The sequence below is a fragment of the Coturnix japonica genome, chromosome 32, assembly GCF_054131305.1.
Source record: "Coturnix japonica strain WE chromosome 32, WE-NBRP24, whole genome shotgun sequence".
NCBI lineage: Eukaryota > Metazoa > Chordata > Aves > Galliformes > Phasianidae > Coturnix > Coturnix japonica.
The window spans coordinates 2,677,299-2,697,004 of NC_140694.1; the positions used below are offsets into that span (position 1 = coordinate 2,677,299).

At 47.7% G+C, this 19,706-nt stretch overlaps 1 protein-coding gene across 1 annotated transcript; it reads right to left on the reverse strand.

Annotated features, from left to right (window-relative positions):
- Positions 1-1,293: 1,293 nt before the first annotated feature.
- On the reverse strand, positions 1,294-18,167 carry LOC146755462 (C-Jun-amino-terminal kinase-interacting protein 3-like). The gene is made up of 5 exons (XM_085525613.1): positions 17,811-18,167; positions 10,535-10,655; positions 10,189-10,259; positions 9,684-9,775; positions 1,294-4,707 (listed from the first exon to the last, which is right to left on the reverse strand). The coding sequence occupies exons 1-5, from the start codon at positions 18,126-18,128 to the stop codon at positions 4,419-4,421; spliced, it is 891 nt and encodes a 296-aa protein (XP_085381739.1). The 5' UTR covers positions 18,129-18,167; the 3' UTR covers positions 1,294-4,418.
- Positions 18,168-19,706: the final 1,539 nt, after the last annotated feature.

The window sequence follows — 19,706 nt, forward strand, 5'->3', positions numbered from 1 at the left end:
CAACCAGAATGCAGCAGTGAGTTCCCATGCTGAACTCAGCAAGCAAATCCTACCTGTGAAAGGATTGACATCCTTCTTCTCTTACTATGAAGAGTTATCTTCACAAGCCACATCATTATGCGACCTCTTCATCATGCACCTCAAGGAAGAAGGTCTTTTCATAAGTGAAAAGCACCTCCAATTGCCACTGACTACAGCAGAAGCTGAAGGGCTTTGGCACTCGCAGTAAGCCAGGACAGCATTTCCCAAGACTGGAAGGTAACACGGACATTGCTTGGGAAAGATGCGAGCTCTTAGAGGATCCAGAAGCTGCCATTACAGTAAGCCACTGACATAACAAGAATGAGAATCCCCTGCGTTGAGAGAACAGCAGCGTATTTCTTACACCAAGCTGCAGAAGCAAAGCAGATAACAAACTGATGGTCCGATTTTGCTAGTGGGGGAAGCCCTATGTCCCCGCATGATGTTACACAGAAGCTTGCCAAGCATGGGTCTGGCTTGACAGCACAGAAGAAACAGGTGTGGTCTCCCCAAATTGATAAGGCAAGACCCAGAAACTCAAAAATAAGAAGCTGACAAATTAACGAAGGCAACAGACTTCCATTGTGAAATGTGCATGAGTGAGTCTCAGCTTTACAGACATTACAGCCCCATTTCTTGTATTAACACCTCTTGAAAAACATGGGAGACTTGTAAGGCTTTGTGAGGATTTTACACTGCAGCCCTTGTTTGTCAATTAAAGCAGCGCTGCTTCAAAGTCAGCCAATTAATGTCTTGACTGATGCAGTAATCATCCCCAGTACCAAATGAGATCTCTCCTTTCTTCACGGCAGCCCACTCTAATTGCTGCCAGCAGGGAGATGGCAAAATGAATTTGGAGAGTTCTATGTGCTGATGACTTGCAATTGGGTGCAGTGACGCTCAGCAGCCGCACACCCAGACTCAGCTATAATTGTTACTGCTTGCCTCTCTCCTCCTGTGCAACTGCTGCAGAGGCTCAGACTGCTCAGCAGCTGCTTCAGGCCTCCCATCCTCGGAGCTGTGATGCTGGTTCACTGATTTCTAAGTCTTGCTCTACTGTTCTAACATTAACTGCACAACATAACAAAGCAATTCAAAATGCGATGAGAGAAATACTGAAATATATTAACCCTTTGCAGCCTTTTTTTTTTTTTTTTTTTAATCTGGAATCTTATTAACACCTTCCCTTAATTAGACCGGCCACTATGCTTATCTTAAAACACCCTGCAGTGCATTGCATGGCACAAGTCAAAAGGTTCTATATTACATCTGTGCATTTATATAGAAAGGTTTATTTTTAATATTTGACCATTCAGAAAAATTGATGTCTTGTTTGGTTTCTGCACATTCAGTCCAAGCAGCCCCCACGCTCCCACATGGAAGTTCCAATGGCTTCCCTGCACATTTGCTGATTTTACAAGCAAAACTGAGATGGAAACACTTCACTGTGGCTACATGTGGAAACCACACTTCTCACCTCCACTCCAGATTCCTGTTTTGTGAGTTACTTTTCTAATAGTTTAGTTCATTTTTTGGGAACGTGATCCAATAAACCTTGTAACACTTCAGCTGCAATTTACCTGCTGTGCTTTCTGTCATACAGAGGGACAACAAAGAGTTCCAAGCATAAAGTGCAATCATAAAACCTCTTCCCCCACCCAAAAAAACACTTCTGTTGGATGAACAGATTCAGAGCTCCTTCTTGTACCCACAACCTTTAAGCATAACTGAAGTCTGTGAGAATTTCAGCCCTGCAAAAGGGATGTGCAGATGTCAATTCTTGGACTTGGGATCTAGATGTCATTTAGAAGTTCTACAGCATCTATAGAGTGATACTTGTATTGAGAATACAAGCTTCCTGCTTGTTGACATTATCCTTCTCTCACCCAGAACACATCAGGGAGTTATTACAAATGTAATTACACTCTATGATTATACACTTGTAGTTTGTAGTCATCTAGAGAGTGTCCTTTATTAAGACTACCAACCTGCCCTGGAGAAATTCCTCTCAAATGTTAACACTACCAAGGCACTTTTCTTCGCAGTCCAGAACATCTATTAAACTTCGCTGGTATCTTCCTTCTACTGTCCTTCTGATTGTTCCACTATTACTGTTCCAGATATTTTACCGACTGTACAGCTCTCCTCTGCAGTCCAGGAGGCACACTGCATTGCCCAGAGCTCACCCAAAGAAAACTCCACAGCCACCACTTACCTACAGCCATACCTGTCAACCTCCTAAACATCAAATGTGCAGTAGTGACCTCCAAAATGCATTGCAAAGGCTCAACATTCATAGCAGTCATATGTCACCATGAGTAGTCACACTTGTATGGTTATAACACTGAAAGCATAGTACATAAAAACAAAAACGTTAAGGACTTTCATCTCCAAATCATTATGTAAAATAAATGTGCAACTGAATATAAAAAGAAAATAACAAAGGACAGCAACTTAAACAGAAAATAGTCATAATAAGTACACAAGTACAATTAAAACATAACTAATGTATGGCCCCGTAAGAAGGAAAACTAGCCAGAAAAGTCAAGATACACATATTGGGAAAATAAAGTCAGTTACGTGTCTGCAGTCGATGTCAGTGAAATATCAGAGCAGATGAAGAAGAAGCAAGAAGTGCACGAGCACCACTGCTGAGATTTCAGCCATGCAGAAGAGCTGAAAAACAGCATTTTTAGTCAGAGTGCACACAAGTAGCTCGCAGGAGGAAAATTTTCCATTCCAAACTGCAAATCCAGAGTCAGATAATCAGTCCTTTTAATTATTCATATGTTTCTTCAACAGCCTTAGGAAATCCTCCCTAACACCCCAGCTATCCAAGTCTTCCATAGCCCGAGCTCTATCTGCACACTATCAGCTGACCTCCTTATTGTGTTTCCCACTTCTGAATTTTCCTAGCAAGCATCAACACAAGCCCCAGACCCACCCATCAAATACATGTAGAGCAGCACGGTACTATTTCTGCATGTTTTCTTTTTACCAGAAATGGACTTTTTGCCTGACATCACCAATAATAAATGACAAAGTCATCAAGTCAGTAACTCTCCATTACTTGAGCTTGGAAACCAAAGCTTACAATCTATGTGGATTCCCGCTGTATTCTCCTGCAATGCAGATCCTGAATTACTGCTGAGTTCCCCTCAGCTCTCACTGAAAACCTCTCAGAAGCCCCGCAATGATATCTCTGAAAGAATGATGCCTTCAGTAGTCTGGAAGGTGGATCTCACCTCAACTTTGTTCCAGCTCCTCTAAAGGCTTACACCTGCCACACATGCCTGACCAACAGAGAGCTCAAGAGCACACCCATACCACAGTGTGCAGTGCTGTTCAGAGATCCAAAGGAATAAATTTTTTCCAGAAGTACAAATACGCTCTCTGTACATTTTGGCTGCCGTGTGATTGTGTGCAGCAATGTGCTGGCACACGTCAGACTATCTGAAGCTACACCTTCACATCCACATCCCACTGCACTGTGGTTTTGCTATTCCCTAACTGCAGTAAAGCTCTCCAGAAATTAGTGTAGGATCTGATTAGTGCCTTTTAAGACACCTTTAAAGCAGACCAGAAGCTCTGCAGGGAGGACACACTGCAAGCCATGCTGGGTGGATGCATCACTGGCTGTCAGGGCTGACACCAGGCACCTGGGAAACATCGTTTAAGAATCTGGTAGGATTCTGAGCAAAGACTGAGAAGTTTGCAGGCACAGAATGTGGGAAAGATGGCTCATCATGAGCGGCCTCAGCTGTTAATAAATGCACAGATCTGTCAACTAAGAGCACAATCTCTGGGTCTTTGAACTCAGACCAGTTTCCAAATGGCACAGCACCTGAAGCAAAAGGCACAACGATCCAGCTGCTCTGGTGTGGCTGCCATGCTGTGAGGCTTTTGGCAAGCCCCAGTGCAGAAGGCAGTGCACTGAATGTGACAGGCGTACTGGATATAGACAGCACAAGACTAGAGCTGCAGACCAGATGTGTGAGGAAGTGAAGAGCTTTAAAAGCACAGTGCAGGACTTGGGCAGTCAGATGTTTAGTACCCCTTTTAGCTGAAAATAGGAAGGCCAGAAGAGTGGTAAGACAAAAAGAACAACTGCTGAAGAGCAAGAGTAACTCTACTTCTAGCCCCATCTGAGGAGCAAAAGCTTTGCTCTTAGAGAGGGAAAGAGAGGAGGCAGGTTCCATCATTTCCTCTCACAAATAAGCTAAAAAAGGTAAGGATTTTATCTTCACTATATTTCTAACTGTCCTCACATATACTCTTTTCAACTTAGGGCCAGCCAAGAGATTAACACTGAGACAAGGGGGTAACAAGCATGAGGAGCCTTATAAATCCATCCCACACTGTACACCAGATCTGCGATGGGACATCCTCCCACCTCATCACAGCCACCACAAGAGTAAACTCACAGCAGGAAGAGGCTGCAAAGGGTTATGGACACAGGTTAACCTCCACCTTAATGAAAACATGGATGCTATTGACAGTGGCAGAGTGGGAAACCCTTGCTCTGTGATGGTCTGTAAATCCTTGTAGCTGGAGTTGGACTGCAGCTGCCCGAGGCCACTCAGGTGCCAGTGGTCCAGTGTTGGGACGATCTTGGCCCCTATCTGCCCACGTACCATGCCATCCGCGAGGGGGAAGACATTCAGAGAGTTAGGACGCTCCTTCCTGCTAAACAGAGAAACAGAGAGAGAGGGAAAACCAATCTGTTAGCTGTTTACGAGCTTCATACACAAAAGAAACAGCACAGTAGCTCATGCAAAATGTTAGTCATTAGAAACTGAACCGCACTCCTTGCCCCAGCTTAGCAGTTGTGTGGATTCCCAAACCCACAGCTCCATGGTGCTGTTTGTTCAGACCCAGAGTGTCTACAGGTAGAGCCAACCATCTGCCTAGAAAGTCAAAGGGGGTCAAGTGACCAGGACAGGCACAACTGACATCAGCACCCCCATGCAGTGTTTGAAGGAAAAGCAAAAGTGCAAAGAAACCGAGCAAATTCAAACCAATGTGTCCTTTGAGAAATGGGTGCACCGTGGGAAAACGCCACAGCAGACAATCCCACAACAAAATGGGCATCATTGAACGAAGAAAGAGGCTGAAGTGAGTCACCTACATGCCACTTCTGCACATTCCACCCCAAACCTGGTTTGCACCAACAGCAGAAATCAGTGGGTTTTGGATCACTTCTAATACTAAGCAAGAGAAGTAATACTTACATTCTGTGATTCCTCCTCCATATCCAACTACAGTCTTCTCAAAATTCAGAATTTATACAAACTTATAAATAAATGCATCACTCATAAAGCCAGATGTCTGTATTACTTTTTCTTTATCACTCTCCTTTCTGGCAAGTGCAGGTGACCAGCAAGCTGTGGATTTGATTCTCAATATGGAAGCTGGCACAGATTTGGGGACCAAGTTCCAGTGGGAGAAAATGTAGAGCAAGCAGTGGAGGTGGAAACTCAAAAAAGAAAGTAGCTTGTCAGCATGAACACTCCAGAAACAGGGCAGCAGTCAACACCTCCTTGCAAGACACCGATCTGCTTCCCTGCTCCATCAGGCTCCATGCCAGCCCAGTACAGCACTGCTCCTGGACACAGCAATCATTTCACCAAGACTCAGCTCAGCTACCACCATCACACAGTGGGACCGGCAGCCTGCAGCAGTCCCTTCAACCCAACCTGTTCTGTGATCCTGTGATCTGTGACCACGGGTGAAAAACAACTGCAGCTGCATCTGAGGCTGCCCCAGGACTGACTCAAACACACTGACATGGCAGGGGCAGAAAAGAGTTCATTTACAAAGTGAAAGCAAAATGTCTAACGGAAGAGACCAATGCTCAGCCTTTCCATTCTGAGCACTGTCCAGCTGACACGGCGCACTGCACCGCTGTGCCAGCATGGCTCCTGCTTGGAATGGCTGCTTTCTGTGCCCCATCAAGGAAAAACTGCAGGAAAGATAACTTCAGTTTCACAGTCCTGACGTTGGTGTTACCAGTCCCCAGAGTAGTTCAGAATATCCTCAGGGTTGCTATAAATTTTCCGTGCTGACTACAGCCCTTTGGAGTGACTTTCATACACCCACGTCCTTCTGGTCCAGGGGGACTCTGAGCACTTGGTTAGTTCCACCTCATGTTGTGAGGAAAACAGCAAAAGCCTCTATAAGGGCTTGCAGTAGCCAAAACCTGGATCAGAATGCTCCTCCTGTAAGACCTTAAAGCTTAGAAAATGTAACAGAACTACTAGGTTTGCCATCATTGCAAGGTGGCAACAGTCCTCTTTGTAGGCTGAGGGTGCAGAACTCACTGCCTCAGCCAAAGTCAGATGTGCATTCTGACAGTTACTGGTGACACGCATTTCCTGCCCTGCTTAGAAAAGAGGTGTATTTTGTGCTCATATAGGAAGTGCTCAAGAAACGTGTAGATGCGGTAGGCAGGGCATGGTTTAGAAGGGAAATATTGGTGGTAGGTGGACACTTGGATCATTGGGGATCTTTTCCAACCTTGGTGATTTGATGATTCTAATTTAAAGGAGAAAAGACAACTTTTTAAAGTAATCTGGAAGGTGAAGTGCAAATGTCCAATCACACAGGGATGATCCCAGTTTGGAATCCAGCCTCTGCCCCTTCTGCTTTGGGTGCATGAGCTCCTTCCTGATGTAGCAGCTTGCTGGCTCCCTCTGCACCAGCCAAGGGAAGTGTGCCATGTGAGTGAATCTAATGCAGATGTCAGTACACAAAGAGGGGAAATAGGCCAGCACAGAACCTTTCAGCATCACACCACGACCACCCAACAGCAACCTCCAGAACTATGATTAACAAATAGCAGTAGGATTTACCTTTTCCTCCATGACTGGCGATGACTGCAGCGACAAACGTAACAGCCAAAACAGAGCAGCAATTGCACAAAAAGCAAGACAAAAAAAAAAAAACAACAAAAAAACACAACAACAACTATTAGAGAATGAAGGTCATGCAAACATGCAGCCCTATCAGAGACAGCGAATGCATGCACTTTTATTCATACTACTTGGAGGTGTGCACTGTACCCATTCCCCTCCTCAGATGGCAGCAGACACACACACCCCCCAGCAGTTCTTGCACCATCTTCTCTCAAGTGACAAGGAAGCACCCTTGGTGCATTTACAGCCTTATGCAAATATGTATTTACACAGTCTACCATATAAAACACACCCAAGCACATCCACAGGTGAAGGTAACCAAATGCACTCACAAACATGTAGGAAGACATTGAGAGATTACACCCATATCCCCCCCAAAACACATCAGTGTACCAACTCACAAGTGCTGGTGTTCACCCACACGCAGCTGTGCAGACACAGGACCACACAACCCTCAAAGGCACAAACATACACAAATACAGCACACATGAACAGCCCAAAGCTTGAAATGAAGGAAAACGACCCACTTCCCAGCTGCTGTTCCTACAGATTCAGATGGAGGCCTGGCAAGGGCTGTGACAGACACAGAGAGCTGCTCTTTCTTCCCATTCTTCCAGGAACTAGCAACACGTTACATGGAATAGCATCCCTCCAACATAGAGACAATCCTCAGTGCAAGGTTTGTCCTTCATACCAGAGAACGGGGTGTGGGGGGGCAACCAGCCTAACACACTCCAACCATTACAGCTGTGATCAGGATTGGTTTGGGGCAGAGGAAAACAGAAACAACCTATTGAGGGAGCTGTCAGGAACACACACTCTCACAATCCTAACAACCTACTGGTTCTTTTCACCCCATATCTTCTCTTTCCATACCCATCATGCCTGCCTCCATTCACCTACAGAGGCCACCATCCAGCTTCTGCTCTTCTTTCCTTGTATAGATTTCTATATTTTTCCACTGGTCTGCTAGAAAAGCGTTACCTTCAGATGGGAAAGGGTTACACTGTATTCTGTAATCAGTTTTATTTTTCTAAGCCACTCTCTGACATGACACCAATTTACTGCTCTGCAGAAAACACAGCACTGAGAACTTACTATATGGAAAGAACTCAGCCAGATCAGAATGTTCCTATTCCAGTTCCTTTTAGATCCGCTACAGATTTGTGCTGTCCTTCAGAGTTTGTGCAGGAGAAAGCCTAGATAAGTCTCTCTGCCTCTGGAGTTTAAGGTATAACTGCTTCAAACTGCTATATTGCTGCCCCTGAAACACTGCTGGATATTCTCCATGGCAGGAGAGCTGAGCTGCTCTCTGCAGAACAAAAGAAACAGGACCACACACTGACACTTGGCTTCCTGCAATGCTGCACCCTGCCAGCTCAGCAATTCCCAGCTCCCCCTGTTCCCAGCTGAGACATGGAGATGGCAACAAGACAGAAACGCACACATCAGCACAGCTGTTCTTCCTACAAACATTCATACCTTTCAGGTAGGTGGGAGAGGTGAGTTGGACTGAACAAAGACCTAATCCACCCTGTTTCTCCTTCACCAAGGGTGTGCCTAAGAGCTTGTACAGAGACATCTGACAGCAGAGGCACACAGCCCAGCAGAAGTCTCAAACATGGATGTTCTGCAGTTACAGAGCCCATTTTCCTTCAGCATCCTCCCTTCCTTCTAACACAATGTTACGTTACCAACAGCTTTGAACAAAACTCCCGTTCCCCCCAGCAGCCCTGTGTGCACACCAGTAAGGCACCAGCACAGAACCAGAGGCTGACCCCCAAACCTTCCCCTCACAGCACGATGCTCGGGCAGGAGGCCAAGCACTGGCTGGGGAAGGAACATCACGTCTGCAAGGAATCGGGGAGCAGTTTGTGTCTCTCTTGCTCTCTCCTCTGCTGTTTTACAATATACAACCAAAACCTTGATGATCTGAATTCCTTCCCAGGCACTCCAACCCAGCAAAAGGAAGCCACAGCTTCCAGAGAGCTTATATTGTTTATTTCAAGACCTGACACTTCCTTCCACTTTCTTTATCCCAAACCTAATGGACACACTAGTATTTAAATGTTACGGATCTAAACAGAAGGTACTAAAATAACCTTATGTTTAGAAAATAGGAAGAATATTTCTTCTTTTCTTCATTTGAAATTATCTTTTTATATGTGGTTTTAATAGAGTGGTTTTATATACTGCACTTCATTTCCTGCTACTGCCATTCCTTTAAACAGAGGCTGGCTCTGATCACTTTGGTGCTATGAAAACAGAGGGGAAAAAAACAAAGCACTTTCATGGGCATAAGTAGATCTATTGAGTGACTGACTCAGATAAATCTTCCCTTAAGAAACTGGGGAAGAAGTTACATAAAGGCTAATGCATTTAACTACTCCAGTTTCGCTGGCTATCACACATGCACACAGACACACACAAATGAACACTCTCTTCCATCCCCATCCATTTTATGGATCAGTCTTTTACATGATACCTGAGAACACAAACGTTGCTTTCCAGAAGACGTCCATCTGCAGCAGCACAATGAAGTCTAAGCTTTGTAACAGAACACAAAAAACTCCTCTCTGTCAAACCTTAGAGAACTTATCCACAACTCACCCTCAACCCATTACAAAAAGCTTCAGGTACAATCTATGCCCACAGGGAAAGATCCTTTGGTTTCTTTCTCTTGCAAATATACACTCATTTGATAAGTTCCTGGGTGGCAAACATTAAATGGAGAGGTTATGGCCCTACCTTCTCCCAGGTACACTGCCCTCAGTTTGATTATTTCCCACAACCTGCTGCATCTTGGATCGTTCGATGTGTTCCACATAGGTCTGGATCATCTGAGAAGAGGAAAAAATACGTGAGGCAAACAGAATAAAACAAAAGACTCCATTGGACTCCATGATCATTATGGGTCCCTTCCAACTTGGGATATTCTGTGATTTCTGTTTTTTGAATATTGTTTTCCAGCATTTACTTCCAATTACTTAAAATTTCTTTTAAAAAGTGCTATCTGATGTTCAGACAGAACCTCCCGTGTTCCGGTTTGCACCCTCTGATTCTTGTTCTGGCACTGGGCACCACTGAAAAGAGCATGGCTTCATCCTCCTTGCACCCTCCCTTCAGATAATGTTGATGCTCTCAAGTTTCTGAAGCTCTAGTCACTGTCAGGATGAAAAACCCAATTCTCTGATGTGGTTTTATGGGTAAGCTAAGAGTTTGTTTATTTGGAAGGAATCAGGCAACAGCTTACCTCTGTGTGACGCTGATGTAAAGCATTATACTCTTTCTTCATTTCTGATTCACGCTCCTCCAGCCGTGAAACTGCCAAGAAAAGATTCCACCCATCAGCTAACATACAGATCTAGACATGCTCCATGCAAGAGAAGCAATGAAACCTGCACTACACTAGTGTGGATATGTCGCACCCTGTAGATTGCTCTGATTTTTATACCAAAGAAAGGGACAGCCACAGATTTCAGGCTTTCCACAAACTACATTAAAACAAACAAGAAAAAACAGCACATGAAGAATATCTGCAAGTATATGCTCATGGAAAGCAAACTACATAATCGTATCTGGTGCACAGCTTTGCTTACTCTGATCTGCATAGTTTTTGGTCTTCAGCTCCAACTGTCGAGTCTGAAATTCAAGGCGTTCCACTTGGATTTGTAGCTCTTTCTTCTCCTGTTCCAGTGCATCTTCATACTCTATGAACTTCTGTACAGGGAAAAACCAGAGAAGGAAGCAAGGATGAGGAACAGACCTAAACGTATTTGACTTTTCCTCTTCTCTCCTCCAATACTATGTGTGCGTATATATACATATATATATATGTACACACACAAAAAAAGCAAGAGATAAGAATTTCTATGTGCTTTAAGTTAAAACAGCATTTACTCAAGCTAGAAATACTTATCTTCTAAAATAAAGTAAAAGATGTACTTTGTGTATCATTAAGATATAATCTGCTGGCCAATGCAAGTTATGTAAACCAACACGGTTCCATCATCTTCAACAACACCTTTATCATGCTAGGCTGAATTTGGATTCCTGTTAGTTTTATGTCAGAAAAGCCAAATTCTGTGTCTACGATCATGCATTTAGAAGTGCCTATGTCAGAAATCTCCTTCAGACATCAGAAAGTTCCCACTATTAATGATGTTGCATCTAAATTTTGCAGGAAACATACAAGCCTTGTGGAAAACCAACCCACAACCGTCACACCTCACAGTCTCCTTTGCAATCCACTTCCCAGATCTCAGACCAGAGGTTTTTTCAGGCACACATCAGAGAAGGGGTAGAGAGTTACACGGTAAAAACCAGAGCAACTTTGACAGGTGATTCTATAAGGATGGCACATTCAGCTCCAGAGCTGCTAAGAAAAACTTGAGTCTTACTTTTTCAGTTCTGTAAGTTGAGTTATGCCTCAATTGGTGCAGAATGGAAGCAGTGAGTGATGAGACCTCACAGCAAGAAAATCCCGGCCAGTCTTCTCTGGGCATCAGTAAAAAAGAAAAAGTTCTAACCAAGACAGCCACACTGAGCAACAGGCCTAAAGAAGCCATTTCACTTGGTTTGGACTGGTTGAAGCTATGCTAAGAAACGCAGTATTTCCCTCTGCCCCCTCTCAGGGTTTGCTGGAAGCACTCCATGCTAATGCTCTGTTGACAAACTTCCAATTACAGCCCAGCGCTAAATCCCTCTCCCTTCTCACTTGCTTGGCTTTCACTCTTGTGCAGCTCTCCTGGCACAAGGTGCCCATCTCTTCCCAGCTCCCCACCCAGGCGTGTGCCACCCAGCCAGGCAGGAATTGTGCTTGGAGTAGCAATAAACTTTAACTGACTCTAAGGAAAACATTCACAGAACTCTCAACAGTAAAACAGGAAGCAAAAGAAAGCAGGAGACCAATTTTATTCCCACTATGTAGGTCAACTTTAATAGGATTCCTGGATTTGCTACCGTTGCTTTGGTTTAGTTTAGTGAAACCGATTGGAAGATTAAACATTCCACACTAAGGCTCTTCTTAGTCCTGTCTGTCTTGCAGCCTCACAGTACTCAAACAAACTGCAAACTAGCAATGAGCCGACCACGTGGAGAAGAAACAGAGACAGCAGCATTAAAAATTAATGCCACTCTAAGTGTTCTCAGGGAAGAAGAGCATCTCAGGTGAGTGCACTGCAGCAATATCCTGCTCCATCTCCTACGGAGATCGAACACCAGCTCTGGGCACAGGGACCCAACGGCTCCTCACTCTGTCTGGCTCCAAAACGCTTCTTGGCTGTTCCTCCATCAGAATCTCCCAGCCAGTGTCTCCCCCTGCATCAGAAAGTCAAGACAAGCAAATAAAGTGGGTGCCGTGGGAGTGGCCACCCAGCAAGCATGGGGACATGGAGGCACTGTTCTCTAAGGAACTGAGAGAGACCTGAAATCCAGCTGCCCTGGTCCTTATGGGTGACTTCAACATTGCAGATGTTAACTGACAGTAACACACAGCTATCTATTTTCCACACATATGTTTACAAACTGCACCAGAACAGAAGGAAGGGATGCCATGGAGCCTGGACAGGCTCAAGAAGTGAGGCCTCAGGAACGGGTAATTCAAATGATGTTGAAGGGAAAATCTTCCTTTCTTTTCTACCCCACTACAATGAAATCAATGGGTGAACTGGAAGAACAAAGAGCCCACTCCCACTTGTCCTGGGAGAGCAAAGCCGAGCACAGCATTACTATTTTTTCCAATCCCTTCATACTTGCTTTCAAAGGATAATTTTCCAGCAGTTATAGGAGCCAGATATATTTTAAACAGTTAGTAATGATGGAACATGACGCTGCTGTACACATACAAATTAGTCTTGCTGGAGCCTCTCCCTGGATTTCAAGCAGGATCGCTGGTCTCTAACATCTCAGGATAAGGTTACAACCAGCACCATGGTTCACACGCTCATCGTTAAATGGAAAACAACGAGCACAAAATCATCTTAAGTGAAAGAACGAGTATTCCTCTGCAAAGCAGCGGTACACTGGAGATGGCTGAGCTTCCTGCATTACTGGCTTTCAGAGGAAGAAAATGACTAAAAATAGTAGCATGCGGTCAGAAACCATCATATCATATTAACAATAAATCAGGCAGAGTGAGCTAGATGTGCATATATGCAGAAATCTTATTATAAGGTCTTAATCTGGGCTGGCTGGCAGCACATATTACATGCTGATGGGAACAGCAGCAGCTCAGCCGTCACCTTACCCTGCGGCTGGGCAGAGAGCAGCGCTGGGATGCACTGCCCGGGAGAACAGGGAGGATGCACAGCTGGATGCACAGCTGGATGCACAGCTGGATACACAGCTGGACGCACAGCTGGACGCACAGCTGGACGCACAGCTGGATGCACAGCTGGACGCACAGCTGCCTGTGAGGAGGGGGCTGTCTGCAGGGCAGGAAGGACTTACACCGCATTCCACTCCCCACCTGCAGGAAGGCTGTCAGCCAGGGAGCCAATGCAGGCTGTGCAGCCTCCAACTCACAATTTGGGGCAGTAATTAACTGGCAATTCGGGAAGTTACGTTGACAGTATTCTGTCTTAGGAGGCCAAGACAAAGAAATAGGGCAGAACCCACTGGTGGCAGGACGCAGTACTGCCAGGTGGGCAGATGCTTTGAGCTACACCCCACGCTCAAATCTTTGCTATCCTCCCCAAAGAGAAACACTCCTCTGAAGGAACACCTCCACCTGCACAGGAGCACACAGCCTCAGTGAAATAACATCCCCTTGACAACTGCAGCCCTTAAGGGCTTTTGCTTCTCTTGCTAATTTCAAGGATTCACAAGCACATCTTTTATGTGTTAGCTACTTTATAGTTGTAGATTGGTCTTCAAATGCTTCTGTGAAATCAAATGCTGTTATTTTGGCATATATCAATAAAACCATCTCCTGGATTCCTATTCCAAGGGATCTGAGCCTTTTTTTGAAGAATGAGATGCTCTGCCCTTTAAATGCTCTCCATGAAGCAGGCCTGGTGCTATGGCAGAGCCAGGGCAGGCAGATGGGCTCTTCCCAGCCCTGACACAGCTCTGCCCCCGCACACCATGGATCACTGTAGAGGAGCACAAAGGGAACACGGGCAGCTAACAGAGCTCTTCAAGGCAGCCTTGTGGTAAGTGGGGCTGACAGGGCAGGAGGTGCTACTCGAGTGCAGCAGATGAGACCGGACTGGGAGATGCCACTCATGAAGAGAATCAAAACATCACACAGGAGGAACGAAGCGATGCTGATGGTCAGAGAGGAGCTGGGACTGGGCAAGGGCATGCAAACATCGTGACTGCAATGAGAAGACTTGAGAGAAGGGAGCTGAGCACAAAGCAAAGATGAGCCCCAGGTCAGCTGCAACACAGTGTGAGGAGACAGACAGACGTGCTGCCATCTCCAGCCAACAGGATGTCACACAGGTGAACACGCAGGGTGATCACACCAGATAAATCCTACCATTGTCATTTTGAACAGTGCAACACTCCAATTCATGCTGAAGCCTTCCAGGAAAGCCATCTGCTATTGCAGCCCCACACGCCCAGGGATCAAACCAGGCACAGCCAAGTGTCACCCAAACCAGCTGCACACAGATCCCTCCATGGGGCACTCCAACCTGACCCTCCTCCAGCAGGCAGCGAGCAGAGCTCGGCTCGTGCCACCAACACAATGGAGACCAAAGGCAGGACTGGTTTCTATTAATACTTCAAAGGCACAGATATCTCATGGAGGCAGAAGTTACTTGGAGTAAAAGTCAATGCTGGCACAAGAACAAACCAGTAAAAACAGGCTGCAAGTTAAAAAAAAAAAAGAAAGTGGAATTCAGGAGGAGGTCACTTTTAGAAGAGCAGACGCAAGAGGTTTAAGTAATGGCTTTAAGACAAAGCCTGATACATTTATGAAGCAGCTTCTGTAATGCAACTGCCTGCAGTGCTGAGGAATGGGCTGCTGAGTCAGCAGGTCCCTCCCAGTTCTGTGCTCCTACAAGTGGGTGCCATCCTAACACCCACTACAGAGCAGGAAGAAAATTCCTATGCAAGGTCCTATGCATAAGCTGCAGATGTCACTAAATAGTGGGAGCTGCTGGCTCCCTGGAGTGTAGGGAGGCCTTGCAGTGAGAGCTTGACGAGTTAGTGGGATGTGCATTAGGCTCCACATGAGGATTAACAAGGGAAGTGCTGTACTCTGCACTGGGACAGGGCAGCCCCAGCTCTGTGCAATGACAGGAGCGGCACAACAGAGGTGCTATAAAGGAAGGGAAGAAGATCGCTCACCTGGAGCAGAAGATCTCGGATTCACATGGGAAAGCTGCACCAAGGGGGGATCTCCAGAAAGAGACCCTTGCCAGCAGCAGTCAGCCCCTAAATGGGCTCTAGGAGAGGTGCAGCCATTACCCTGCGCTCACACAATGCAAAGCAGGTGGAAGAACACGGCAATACTGAAAAGCTGACGCTGTTCCACAGCTTCAGTGGTTTGGAGGTCAAAGGAAAGAAATGTGACATTCTGAGCCCTGCAATCACAGACTGACTGCACTGCTTCATTTCAAGGGACTTCTGACTTCAGTGCTCTTGTCCGGGTGCTTCTGCTGCCCTATTTTAGAGCAAGTGGAAAATATTGAGTCACTCTGCAGTCAAAGTGTCCAGAAAAGCTTCGCTTTTGGCTGAGAGTATTTTGAAAGATACTGAATGCAACCATCCTGGGGAAATGAGTGGCAGAACATGGAGACAGAAACCTCTGCTTCAGAGGAAGGGAAATGAAGGCTGTGCAAGCTGCCCCAATGGAGCAGGACATGGCTGGGTGCACGCTTATGTAAAACAAGATCTGGTGGTTCTGCAGTAGCGGGAACAGGAGGATACGACACAACTTTTATGCCAGAGAATAACATCCACTGCTGGTTTCAGTTCACTTAACATCAATAAACTAACGATGTAATCAGACGCCCATGACATGATATTGCAATACAGGAACAAATTACTTTGTGATCACCGACTCCCAGCTCCCCAGCATTGCTGCAGCTGTTGAAATGATCATTGATACACGCAAAGAACTCAACAGCAAGGGATTGAACATCGCTCCTGGAGGTGGAACCCCCACTGAAGGTGGGGCTGGAAGCTGCAGACCCAGGACAGGCAAAGCACACAGCGCCGAGTGCTGCTCAGGGACGGAGATGGGCTTCCCCTGCTACAGAAGTGCAAGGCGTGCTCTGGTGGGGGGTGCATTTCTCTGCTTACAATGAGCTGATGAACAGCAGAATTCTCTGTAGCATAAGAGATTTTCACTTCCATAACACGTAATCCACTGCACAGGAAGAGGCACACAGGAAACTGCTGCAGGTAATGGTGTGCTTTGGTCACACACAAAGGGAATGACAGCTGTATCTCACACACGTGAGCTGATAGCAGAGGCTACACAGGGGGCAAAACCCATTTGTTCTCATAGAAGCACATTATCTATTCCTTTCTGCTAACAAGGCCCTATGCAGATACTTTTTTGCCCATTCAGCTCAGATGCGCCTGAGGATGACAGAGTGCTTTTACATCTGCCAACAGCACCGTGCTGTGGGTCCGAGCGTCCCTGCAGGACGTAAATGTTGTCACCACATCTGCTTCCAGGAGCAGGCACAGCAGGAAGCAGCACCCCCTGTACCTGGTAAACTGAGAGCAGAAAGATACGAGTCCAATGATGCAGGATCCATCCATGGGGCTGTTCCACCCCACGCCCCGAGCCCCACTCCTCCCCAGCAGCAGCACATTTCCAAGTATTTAATTCTCAGAAGCTACAAAATACCGGCTTGTGGAATGAAGTCCCACACTTGGAATTGCTTTTCAATCCCTCCCTGCCTTCATATGAATTTGAAAAGATCAGCTGTAAGTTTTATTAACACATACTTAAAACTTAAGGCTACAACCCAAATTGACCAGCATTAGTACAGGGCGATAAATGTCCTGGGCTCACGTCCTCACCATCCAGCACCCAGAGCACCTCCATTGAAATACTGCACGGCGCTTTACTCTGGAGTCATGAAGGGATTTCATTTACCACATCTAAGCAAATCAAAACCCGACTCTGAGCAAGACTCCTGGGACGGAAAAAACCCTCTACTCTCCCAGTGTTAAAACACAGCCAATACAGACGCATACATTCCTTTCCCAGCAGCTTTGCAAAGACATGCTGATGACACGGCAGCATTACACTTCTAGCGGTACCAATGTGTCCGGCACGTCGCAGACCGGCCCTGCTGGAGGCTGGAGACGCCCGGCTGCGCCTATGGCCAGAAAGATGCCGGTGGTGTCGGCGGACTCGAGCGCTCAGTGCGGAGCAGCGCGCTCAGCTCGGCTCCTTTGTCCCCGCATGAGGCGCTGTGCCCCGATGCCGCCCGCTCCCAGCACCTGCCGCAGCCCCGGGGATCCGGGACCCGCAGCGCCCGGGGAAAGGCCGCTGAGATCAGACAGGGAATCATCTCCAGGGCAGGGGAAGTACAGGGAAGACATCAACCATCTGAGGGCCACATTTAAACCCGAAACCGGCAGGAATCCTCCAGTCATCCCCGTGCAGCCGGTGTTAGAGCTCGGGGCAGCGCAGCAACGCGGAGCCATTCCCAGCTATTCCCAGCCATTCCCAGCTATTCCCAGCCATTCCCCTTCCCCTCCGCACGGGCTGCGCGGAGCGGATGGAGCGGGGCCGGGAGCGCGGCCTGCGATGCGGGTACCGCTGCAGCACATCACATCACATCGTATCACATCATCACATCGCATCATATCATCGCATCACATCGCATCACATCCCCGGCCCTTGGCGCCGCGCACAAGATGGATGCCGGGCCCCGTTGGCGCTGGGCCGCTCTCACTCACCTCCTCGGCCTGTTTGCGCAGCACCTTCTCCCACTCGTACTGTGTGAGCAGCTGCTCATTGTCCTCCTGCAGCAGCTCCAGCTCCACCTCGTGCTCCTGGTTATCGGTCAGCACCGAGTCCAGGTTCTCCAGCACCGTCACCACCAGCGGCATCAGCTCCTTCACCACCTCCTCGTTGTAGCAGTGGATGAGCCGCTCGAACTCGCGGTAGATGCTGTTGGCCAGGCCCGACACCCGCTCCGACATCACCGACCCCGAGCAATAGTCGTTGCCCGGGTACCCCCCCACGCCGCCATCATCCAGCTGGATCTCCAGCATCGTGCCAGCCCCACAGCGATGCGCTGCGCCCCGCGTCGATCCGCTCCGTTCCGTTCCGATCCGCTCCGTTCCAATCCGCCGCTGCCAAGACCCACCGCGCTCCGCCTGCCAACGGGACCCAATGAGCCGCGCGGCGCCGCCCCGACACCGAGACGCGGCGCTGAGCGGACGAAGCTGCAGCCGGGCGGGGCGGGGCGGAGCTGCGGCATCCCCGTGTGTGCCGCGCGGGCTGCGCTGCCGCCGTGTGCATGTATGGAGCCGCCAAGGGGCGGGGAGGGGGGAGTCACAGAACGATGCAGGGCCGGAACGAGCCGAGCTGGAGACCGGCAGGGGAACACCGGGAACACACAACATAACACAACACAACAACACAACACAACAGCACAACACAGCCCGACCCCCGGCCCCGCACGCACCACCCGATCCCGGCGGCGGGGAGCCGAGTCCCGTGAGCTCCGGCAGCGCGGGCCGATATAGGAGCGATATTTCTGGATGGGAGGAGTCAGGAGCTATAAGCTCATTTTGCAGCTCAATTAGTGATGCCCCAAACGCCTCCAGACCTGAACGTCTCTGCCCAGAGCCTGTGAAAACCAGGGCACTCCTGTGCGCCTGCATGTAACAGTAGTTTCAATGTAGGTAATGATCCTTCAAGGTGAAGTGCCTGCGGGTTCTGCAGCAAAAGGGTCCATTGAGGCGGGGATGGATCCAGAGAGAAAAACAGGGAAAACTGGCTGCCTGCCGTCCCCTTGGTCACCCCCATAGGACCCCACTGAACTCCAGGCCCTTCTCAGCTCCATTGCTCCTCTCTGGACACACTCCAGGGTCTCAGAGTCCCTAATGCTCCGAAAAAACAATAAAGGAAGTTGTCCAAGGAGAGGTGAAAAGAACCTCATCGCTTATTCACTGCAGGGAAACATCTTCAGTTTGGGGGGTAAACGGAAGAGAAACGGCTGCATAAAATGACAGCTTACAGACAGGAGGAGGCTGTCAGGTGTCACGGTGTTATTAAAGGCCACAAGAGCACGAAGGGAAGGAGTGCAAGAGTGGGATTAGGGCAGGGGAGCTCCTGAGGGCTGCCAGCAGATCTGCAGCCTGCATTCGATCTGTGTGAAACCCACATGGCACAGTTTGACTTCAGCACATTGGCACATCCTGAGCACAATGGAGTTATTGGTGCGAGGGCAGTGCCTGGGGGATCCCAGCTATTCTGTGCTGTGTAACAGCAGCAGAAAACAGCTGCAGAGAAACCTCAGAGTGCTCTGTGAGATCTCAGCTGCAGCTTATCTTGGGCTGTGGAGTCTGAGCACAGGGACAGCAGAAATCCATCTCCTGTCCTGCACTGAGCTGGGCCCAGCAGGGCAGGCAAACCAGGGCCTGATCTTTGGGAAGGCTCCTGACGTGGATGTGAGTTAGAGCTCAAAGATGAGTGTGATTCCACAATCATTATTGTCATCCTACAGACTCCACGTTACACAAAGCAGAAGGCACTTAAACCTGCCCTAAAAGCATCATTGCAGTGGGAATATCACATCTCACCCGTGATTCACGGCCTTAAGCCCTGCAAACACTCCATTCTAT